This window comes from Mandrillus leucophaeus, unplaced genomic scaffold (genome assembly GCF_000951045.1).
Source record: "Mandrillus leucophaeus isolate KB7577 unplaced genomic scaffold, Mleu.le_1.0 Scaffold145, whole genome shotgun sequence".
NCBI lineage: Eukaryota > Metazoa > Chordata > Mammalia > Primates > Cercopithecidae > Mandrillus > Mandrillus leucophaeus.
In genome coordinates this window covers 1,191,445-1,200,209 of record NW_012101421.1, presented here as the reverse complement: position 1 = coordinate 1,200,209, position 8,765 = coordinate 1,191,445, and the positions used below count along the sequence as shown (strand labels likewise).

The window sequence follows — 8,765 nt, the reverse complement described above, 5'->3', positions numbered from 1 at the left end:
TCGCCCGGCTAGTTTTTTGTATTTTTTAGTGGAGACGGGGTTTCACCATGTTAGCCAGGATGGTCTCGATCTCCTGACCTCATGATCCGCCCATCTCGGCCTCCCAAAGTGCTGGGATTACAGGCTTGAGCCACCGCGCCTGGCCCGCTAAACTTAGATCTTAATTGTGCATTTTGGATCATTTTAGTTGATTATGCCCATGATTACCTGTTAGAGATAATGTATAATTTCATAAATGAGTGATCACACATTAGTCATTCTTATCAGTTTCAACGCAACACTTTCACATATCATGAATAGTCACAGAGTTACCATAACCTTAACATAAATCATTATCCTTTATAATATATCTATAAGTAGAAATCTATTAAATGGCTTTTCTAATGTGTCCTAAATTCAGACACTGCTGTAATACGTATAACAAAAATCCTTACCACAGGCCTCCTTTCCGATCGGTGATGAGTAATACAGTGATCCAGCAAGCTGTCTTCATCCAGTTCCCTTTGACAAAAGGGACATACACACCTGGAAATAACACAGAATACAAATATTACTAAAATGGTTGGCAACTAGATAGTAGTCACTTTTTTTTCTTTTTTTTTGAGACAAGAGTCTTGCTCTGTGGCCCAGGTTGTGTGCAGTGGCATGATCTCAGCTCAATGCAACCTCCCCACCTCCCAGGTTCAAGGGGTCCTCCTGCCTCAGCCTCCCAAGTAGCAGGGATTACAGGCCCCCACCACCACACCAAGCTAATCTTTGTATTTTTAGTAGAGATGGGGTTTCACCATGTTGGCCAGGCTGGTCTCAAACTCCTGACTTAAGGTGATTCACCCGCCTCGGCCTCCCAAAGTGCTGGGTGGATTACAGGTGTGAGCCACCACACCTGGCCACATATCTGAATTTGGACTAGCCACATTTCAAGTGCCCAGTGGACACATCTTGGACAGCACAGATAAGGGACAAATATTCCTAAGTGTACATAAGGACTTAACAAGGTAGCTGCAGGTCACTTTTCTTTTTCTTTCTTTTTTTTTTTTTTTTCTTTTTCAGAGGGAGTCTCACTGTGTCACCCAGGCTGGAGTGCAGTGGTGCAATCTCGGCTCACTGTAACCTCCACTTCCTGGGCTCAAATGATCCTTCTGTCTCAGCCTCCCAAGTAGCTCAGACCACAGGAACGTGCCACCATGCTAATTTTTTGTATTTTCAATAGAGATGGGAGTTTCACCATGTTGCCCAAGCTGGTCTCAAACTCCTGAGCTCAAGCAATCCACCCTCCTTGACCTCCCAAAGTGCTGAGATTATAGGTGTGAGCCACCTCACCCAGACTGCAGGTCATTTTTCATTCTTCACTGGAAACTAACAACATAGGCTGACGCGTGTAGTTATATGCTAGTGAAGGTGGAAAACAAATAACACCCCATCTAAATGTTATGTGAATTCGGAAAGGGAGGAAGAAAAAGGTAGTTCAAGGACAACTGGGTGCTGCAATCCTCAATTTCTCAGTTAATGCATGCTCAGATTGCACTTCTCTCCCAAAGAGAAGTGCAGTGAACCGGGATCGCACCATTGCACTCCAGCCTGGGCAACAAGCGTGAAACTCTATCTCAAAAAAAAAAAAAAATTCAGATTTGCTGGATGTATAAGATACACACTGAATTTTGACGGCTTAATGTAAAAAGAAAAAAGAATGTGAAATATCTTGATAATTTTTGTACTGATTACATGTTCAAATGATAATATTTTGGCAACATTAGGTTAGATAAAATATATTGAAAGGTAATTTAAACTTTATCTTCTTATTTGTTTAAATGTTGCAACTAGAAAATTTTGAATTACATGTGATTAACATTATATTTCTAGGCTGGGAGCAGTGGCTCACAGCTGTAATCCCAGCACTTTGGGAGGCCGAGACAGATGGATCACAAGGTCAGGAGTTCAAGACCGGCCTGGCCAAGATGCTGAAACACCGTCTCTACTAAAAACACAAAAATTAGCCGGGCGTGGTGGCACATGCCTGTGATCCCAGCTACTCGGGAGGCTGAGGCAGGAGAATCGCCTGAACTCGGGCGGCAGAGGTTGCAGTGAGCTGAGATCGCGCTTCTGCACTCCAGCCTGGGAAACAGAGCAAGAGTCCATCTCAAAAAAAAAAAAAAAAAATCATTATATTTCTATTGGACAATACTGCCTTAAGTTCTTAGGGACAATATGGAGTCTTGGAGTTGTTGGCTCACTTTCTGTTACAGACGTAACTTTCTGTGCCCCAAAACTTGTACTCCAGACAAACACTATGTGTAAGAATTTTTACAATTTGAATTATGTGGCAAATTCTTCTGTAAAGCAAAGATTTTTTATCATAAATCCAAATATTAATTTATCTTGTAAAATAATCAACAACCCTCCCCATTTTCTATTATTTTAATTCTTTACTATTTAATTCTAACCAGTAAAATAATTGGGATTCATATTAGCTTTCATATATTTTTAAATTTTCATAAAAGCCGTCAACCTTGCAATCAAACCCACACTTTCTCAACCTGTTTGTAATGCTTCCTTCCTATTGGTCATTGTGGTCAATCTAACAGGATCCATACTCTGTTTATAGCTAAAATACTCATTTGAAATTTATAATGTCAGGGTATAAAGCTAATCCTATAATAACAGGTGCTTTTGCAAGGCAATCTCTAGTAAAACAAAAGGAATAAAGTGATTATTTAGACTTTTAATTTTGAAATGTAAGCTCTATTGAGTATATTTTCTAAAAATGAGCAGAACTAACATTTTTCTCTGGGAGAGAGAAACTATACAGAATACCAATATTGGATACATGAATCCATAGACAGATTAATGTCTGGAAAGCCATCAACCTTTGCTAGAGAGCACAAATCACTTTATTTGGTTAGTAGGAGCAGATTATAAACTTTATAATTACTTTGATGCAGCTAAATTTCCTTTCTCATCAGGAAAATAATAACCTAGATGTGTTTCTTTCTTTCTTTTTTTAACAGAGTCTTGCTCTGTCACCCAGGCTGGAGTGCAGTGGCCAGATCTCAGCTCACTGCAACCTCTGCCTCCCAGGTTCAAGTGATTCTTGTACCTAAGCCTCCAGAATAGCTGGGATTATAGGTGTGCACCACCATGCCCAGCTAATTTTTGTGTTTTACTAGAGACAGGGTTTTGCCATGTTGCCCAGGCTGGTCTCGAACTCCTGATCTCAAGTGATCTGCCCGTCTCACCCTCCCAAAGTGCTGGGATTGCAGGTGTGAGCCACTGCACCCCATGAATGTTTCTTTCTCTCTTTTTTTTTAAAGAATAAAATATTATCAATATCCTCCATTACATCTACCAGCTACCTCCGTCCTCCCCCTATCCCCATACCAGATTACCCATCAAAAAGGCAAAGGATTCAGGATGCCTGCCCAGCCTGTTCTCTTGTATACTGAGACGCTGCTGTCTCTATTCTAAAGAGAAACAAGCAAAATGATAAGGAACAAGCTGGTGAAATGAGCAGTGGTGACAGAAGATGGATAATCCCAACCACGATCTACTTCAGGAATCATCTATTGGAAAACAAAGCCTAGCAGAAATGTAACAGTTCTGCATTCTATTTTTGGATCTGTGTTAACACAAACTTGTTTGAGGAAGTTGCCCCAATCTCTCCAGTCTGTGGTTGGTTGCCCCTGGAAATTTTTAAAGTAGAGAGAGCAAAATTCTTCAACAATGATTGCTGTCAACAAATGATTACCAGTACCAGGTATTATAGTTGAGAACGTAAACATAAATACATAAATATTTTCATAAGAATGTTAAAGTTTCCAGCCCATTAAATTCTTTATAAACGTTATCAATTATAGCATTAAACTATATTGTATGGAAACAAACCTCGCTGCTGTCTCCTCAAGTTCTTGTAGTGGTCCATACTTATCTATGTACTTCTGACAAGTCCGAATATGTGCCCTCATTTCACTGAGGCAAACCTACATAAAAACAAATTCAAAATGAACTCATATGTTAAAAAAGGGCTCAATGAAAGCTTATGTGATCCAGCCTTTTAACTTTCAAATAAGGTCATACTGTGGGATCAATTGACTAAATAGATGCATTCATAACACCAGTACCACCAAAAATTAAGGCATTATCAGGAATACTACTATTTTTCAAATTCTCCAACACTTAGAAGACCCAACTATTAAGTTCTTGAATTTGGTTCTTCTAAAAAGCATACACATTTTTTAAAGTAGATAGATGTGTAGCAACTCAAATTTACTTCTTTTGCATGCCATTACATAAACAGGTTTTAGAAAGAAGGAAGGGGGAAAAAGGGTGAAGAAAAAGAGCACGAGAGAGAGAGAAAAGAAGAAACAATCTAAGATAGAAAAAGAGACAGAAAAAAGAAATGGAGAGATAAGAAGAATAAATGGATAAATTTTAGAGGTGCCCATAGTAAGCTAAATGAAACACTGTGCCTTAGGGAAAGATATCAATACCATGGTTTTATAACACCCCCAACAGTATTACATGAATTCACAATACACGGTATACTTAATGGTCCCATTAAGAGCAAACATAAAAGACAGCTCTTGCAGTCCATTTTTATCAATGCAGAATAAAGAGCCCTTGTTCTTTCACATATACATTCAGAGATCCTAACCATGAGGGATCTGTTGCTAACATAACACACCCTATTAAATGTTTCATTAGAAACTCTGATAAGATCTTGTGCTAAAGGAAGCTCTGTACAGCTGTGGTAAGGTGGCCGACCCACTCTGCTTCATTCTGCCCAAGCTACGGAAGTTAAACCTCAAACATGAAATTGCCATGTCAAGGAAACAGTTATAGTTGTTTAACAAAGGGCAAAAATAAAAGCCAGTGGAAAAGTAAGAACAAAACCCTGGCTTTACAAATATCCACCTAAAAGAGATGAAAACTAGGATTGATCTGCATAAGCTGTCTTAAACAGATGTATTTTACAATCTGTAACATCCAACTTTGCACATTAGCATTCTCTCATGTCTTTATGACTTTTGCTAGTAAAAATTTCTATTTGTATTCTTTGTTCAACAAAGATATGCATTAGTCATGAAAATTAACAAGCTGTGGGCTACTGACAAATGAATTGATCAATTCATAGTCTAGACACAAAATTATCTGAGACATTATAAAAAATGGCAGAAGAAATGTAATTCATTGTGCCTATTCTAATGGTGCTTATAATCTAATAGAGGAAAGAGGATGTGTAGACAAGTAGATAAGAAATTGTCTGATATAGGGGCTAGGCATGGTGGATCACACCTGCAATCCCAGCACTTTGGGAGGCTGAAGTGGGTGGATTACCTGAGGTCAGGAGTTTGAGACCAGCCTGATGGAACTCCCTCTCTATTAAATTAGCTGGGTGGGGTGGTATGCACCAGTAGTCCCAGCTACTTGGGAGGCTGAGACAGGAGAATTGCCTGAACCTGGGAGGTGGAGGTTGCAGTGAGCTGAGATGGTGCCACTGCACTACAGTCTGGGCGACAGAGCAAGACTCTGTCTCAAAAAAAAAAAAAAAAAGAAAGAAACTGTTTTATATAGGGAACTGGAATACTAAGGCCAGGCCTCAAGAAATGGAGATCTGGTCGGGACTCTGAAGAACACAGAGAGTGCAAAATGGGAGAGGGCAAAATGTGCGTAGAAGGAATGGGGAGCATTCCTAGAAAGAGGGATAACACAGAAAGGAAAAGACAGAATATAAGAAGTATCTCAAGGCTGGGCGCAGTGGCTTATGCTTGTAATCCTAGCACTTTGGGAGGCTGAGGTGGACAGATCACCTGTGGTCAGAAGTTCAAGACCAGCCTGGCCAACACGGTGAAACTCCATCTCTACTAAAATACAAAAATTAGCCGGGCGTGGTGTCGGGTCCCCATAATCCCAGCTATTCGGGAGGCTGAGGCACGAGAGTCGCTTGAACCCAGGAGGTGGAGGTTGCAGTGAGCTGAGATCGCACCACTGCATGCCAGCCTGGGCAACAGAGTGAGACTCTGTCTCAAATAAAAATAAAAATAAAGATATAAGCCCGATCTTGGCACTCCAAAATTTGCTCTCTTTCTCTGGCTTACTATTGCATTTAAGATAAAAATCTAGAATCTTCTACATAACCTTCAAGACCTCACATGATCTGGAGAGGCTGATATAGTACCCAAGCTGAAAACTGCAACAGGCAAGGTGTGCTTGATAGAGACAAATACGGCAAAGTTCAGATTAATACAGGTGGAAATATGTCACTGGGTTTGATAATAAAGCTATTCATTGATGGCCTGCAATAGAGTAGTAGAACTGAAGGACACATCATAGAGGATCACTGGAGTAATGGAAAGAAGGGAAAATGGAGGTGGTCAATGAAAGCATTTGTTTGACAAATTAGGGGTGATGGCAGGAGTTCAGGGTTTTTTGCAGATGATATATATATATATATATAAAATTGGAGGCTAGGTGAGATGGCTCACGCCTGTAATCCCAGCACTTTGGCGGCCAAGGTGGGCAGATCACTTGAAGCCAGGAGTTTGAGACCAGCCTGGCCAACATAGCAAAACCCTGTCTCTACTAAAAAGACAAAAAATTAGCCGGGCATTGTGGCACATGCCTGTGGTCCCAGCTACTCCAGACGCTGAGGCATGAGAAACACTTGAACCTGGGAGGTGGAGCTTGCAGTGAGCCGAGATTGCGCCACTGCACTCCAGCCTGGGTAACAAGGTAAGACTCTGTCTCAAAAAAAAAAAAAAAAAAAGACATGGACCCAAAGAGTGAGCGGTAGCAAGGGTTCTTGTGAAGAGCAAAAGGACAAAGTTCCCACAGCCTGGAAGGGGACCTGAGCGGGATGCCACTGCTAGCTGGGGTGGCCGGCTTTATTCTCTTATTGTCCCCTTTTTTCAATCCAACCTGCGATTGGCTACTTTTAGAATCCTGCTGATTGGTGTGTTTTACAGAGTGCTGACTGGTGCATTTCATAGAGCAGTGATTGGTGCGTTTCATAGAGCAGTGATTGGTGCGTTTTATGGAGCGCTAATTGTTTGACAATCCTCTTGTAAGACAGGAAAGTTCCCCAAGTCCTCATGTGACCCAGGAAGTCCAGCTGGCCTCACAGCTCACCAGCACTTTGGGAGGCCGAGGCAGGCGGATCACGAGGTCAGGAGATCGAGACCATCCTAGCTAACATCGTGAAACTGCGTCTCTACTAAAAATACAAAAAATTAGCCAGGTGTGGTGGCACGTGCCTGCAGTCCCAGCTACTCCAGAGGCTAAGGCAGGAGAATCGCTTGAACCCGAGAGGCGGAGGTTGCAGTAAGCCGAGATCGCACCACTGCACTCTAGCCTGGGTGAAAGAGCGATACCCCGTTTCAAGAAAAGAAAAGGTGAGTACCACGGGGTCAGAAGCAGAGGTGAAATAACTTTCACAGGGACTTAAGCTGGTAACCATGAACATAGGTGGGGTCACATACCAGGGTGTCACACTCAGCGCAGTTCTTATACTCTGATTTCATTCTTTTGGCTACATCAGTTGCTGGAACTCCTTCTGAAGGAAGATATGCCCGGCAATAAGGACAGGTCCATTTGTTGTTCTTTAGACTGGTAGCAATACAGGAACGGCAGAATCTATCCCAAACAAACCAAAACTACATCACTTTCCTTGAAAGCTGTAAGGAGCCACCACCATGTATTCATTTGTGTAAACTGTAATTTAATGACACCTTGTACCCCATGAGCCATACTACCAAATTACAGGTCCACTTGCACCCTACACATCCCGAGAATTGCTTAACTTCCCAGCAAGACTTCTTCGAAATCACACATTCTTACCATCTGCACTTTCACGCATTTCAAGAAAAGAATTCAAAGTGGGTGAAATAGCTTTCCTATAGGCTAAGTTTAAACGATAATTTAAAGAATGTCTACATTAGATTTTACCTCAAATTTCTTGAGAAAATATGTCTTTCTTCTGTGCGGTTCTGTGTGTCACATAAGAAAATGGCAGGAAGTCAAGGAAGTAAAAATACCAGACACATTATAATTCCCTATAAAACCATTTTCTCCTTCCCTCCCTGCCTTCCTCCCTCCCTCCCTCCCACCCTTCCTTCCTTCTCTTTCTGTCCCTCCCTCTCTGCCCACCTCTCTTTTTCCTTCTTTCGAGAGCCAGGGTCTCGCTAGGTTTCTTAGGCTGGATTCAAACTCCTGGGCTCAAGAGATCTTCCCCGCTTAACCTCCCAAATGGCTGGGACTACAGGTGCAAGCACCACACCCAGCATAAAATAATTTTAAAGTCATCCCCAGATATAGAAAATTAGCTAATTAAGATGACCACTATTAGGAATGTCTTCCAAGTCAAGAAATACGTTCTTTGGTTTATTTAAAGGTGCTCATTATGAAATCTTAACATAATCAACATTTCCAGAAAATTCTCACCTATTTATAGGAGTTGTTGAAGGCTCCATGAACACAGAAATAAAAATGAGCATTTAGGTATTTATACACATCAGCATGAACCTCATACCTCTTAAACTACTCAGCGCATAATATCTATTTGGGAGTATTAATACATGTCAAAAGGTAGGCTTTTTAAATTTAAAGTATACTATACATACTGGAAAGTTCTTATATCATAAGCATATAGTTGAATGAAATTTCAAAGTTGAACACATCCATATAACCAGTACCTATAACAAAAACAGCATGGCCAGCCCCTAAAATTTCCCCTCTTGTTTCCTTCTCTCTCTTTTTTTTTTTTTTTTTTTTTT

At 41.0% G+C, this 8,765-nt stretch overlaps 1 protein-coding gene across 2 annotated transcripts in view; it reads right to left on the bottom strand.

Moving 5' to 3' along the window:
• The window catches only part of RNF125 (ring finger protein 125, E3 ubiquitin protein ligase), a 66,082-nt gene that overhangs the window by 29,051 nt on the left and 28,266 nt on the right, over nucleotides 1-8,765 (bottom strand). For both annotated transcript variants that reach the window (XM_011974379.1, XM_011974380.1), the window contains exons 2-4: nucleotides 7,473-7,626; nucleotides 3,880-3,974; nucleotides 435-525 (exon numbers count right to left, since the gene is read on the bottom strand). In XM_011974379.1, coding sequence (XP_011829769.1) covers nucleotides 435-525; nucleotides 3,880-3,974; nucleotides 7,473-7,626 — 340 coding nt within the window. The remainder of the gene's footprint in view (nucleotides 1-434; nucleotides 526-3,879; nucleotides 3,975-7,472; nucleotides 7,627-8,765) is intronic.